Source organism: Cebus imitator, unplaced genomic scaffold (assembly GCF_001604975.1).
Source record: "Cebus imitator isolate Cc_AM_T3 unplaced genomic scaffold, Cebus_imitator-1.0 Scaffold384, whole genome shotgun sequence".
NCBI classification, from domain to species: Eukaryota; Metazoa; Chordata; class Mammalia; order Primates; family Cebidae; genus Cebus; species Cebus imitator.
In genome coordinates, this window is record NW_016107699.1 from 2,162,041 (window position 1) to 2,162,998 (window position 958).

At 67.4% G+C, this 958-nt stretch overlaps 1 protein-coding gene across 1 annotated transcript in view; it reads right to left on the reverse strand.

Annotated features, from left to right (window-relative positions):
• Window positions 1-310: 310 nt before the first annotated feature.
• DRD4 (dopamine receptor D4) overlaps window positions 311-958 on the reverse strand; it is a 3,756-nt gene continuing 3,108 nt past the window's right edge. Inside the window, 2 exon segments of the mRNA XM_037731156.1 lie at window positions 311-639; window positions 736-958. The exon segment at window positions 736-958 is cut by the window's right edge and continues 39 nt beyond it. Of these exon segments, the coding sequence (XP_037587084.1) occupies window positions 437-639; window positions 736-958 (426 nt within the window). The 3' untranslated portion in view covers window positions 311-436.

The following is a 958-nucleotide window of genomic DNA, read 5'->3' on the forward strand; positions in this document are numbered from 1 at the left end:
CCTGCCGGGTTCTGTGGGACAGAGTCTGGAGCCCCCTGTGCCTGGTCTGTGTCCCACCTCCTGAGGCGGGAGGTGGTCTGGGCAGGGCCTGATGGCTGATTTCTTCCCATTGGGACTGGGCTGCCCAGGAGACACCTTGCCTTCCTGGATGCTATTTCCTCTCCCCTCCCTCCTCTCCCCTGCATAGCAGGGAGGCTGGGCCTGGGTTCTGCAAACTGAGTGGGCCTGAGGGTGGGGGGGTCTGCTCTGTGGGCTGCCTTGGCAGGAAGGAAGGAGTTAAGTGGCTGGGGGTCTGGGGCAACTGAGGCAGAAGCCCCTCCTCCCGTGTTCCCCTCAAACCCCAGGAACCTTCACAGCTGAGTTTGGGAAGGAATTTGTTTAATTAACGTACAAAACCGCCCTCCCATCTCCTTGGTCCCTGGGGGCCGTGCCCGGCTCAGCAGCAGGCACGCAGGGCCTTGCGGAAGACGTTGCGGAACTCGGCGTTGAAGACGGTGTAGATGACGGGGTTGAGGGCGCTGTTGACGTAGCCCAGCCAGGTGACGGCGCTGACCAGCCGTGGGGGCACGGAGCAGGCAGGACACAGCGCCTGCGTGATGTGCACCACGAAGAAGGGGGTCCAGCACAGCAGGAAGGCCCCTGGGGGCGCCGAGAGCCGCGTCAGCGCCCCCCCCGGCCTCTGCGCCCCGTACTCCTCCCCTCCTTCCCCCCCCGTCCCCCAAAAGGGGAACCCACCGACCACCACTGGCAGGACCCTCATGGCCTTGCGCTCCCGGCCGGTGATCTTGGCACGCCTCTTCCTGCGGGTCTGCGGCGGGGTCTGCGGTGGGAGCGCGGTGGCCTGGACGGTGTCGTAGGGCGCACAGGTGGGGCCGCACGGATCCTCGGGGAGGCTTGGGGCGGGGGGCGTGCAGTCCGGGCCACAGGGGCCCTGATGGAGGCCGGGGGTGGGGGGCGC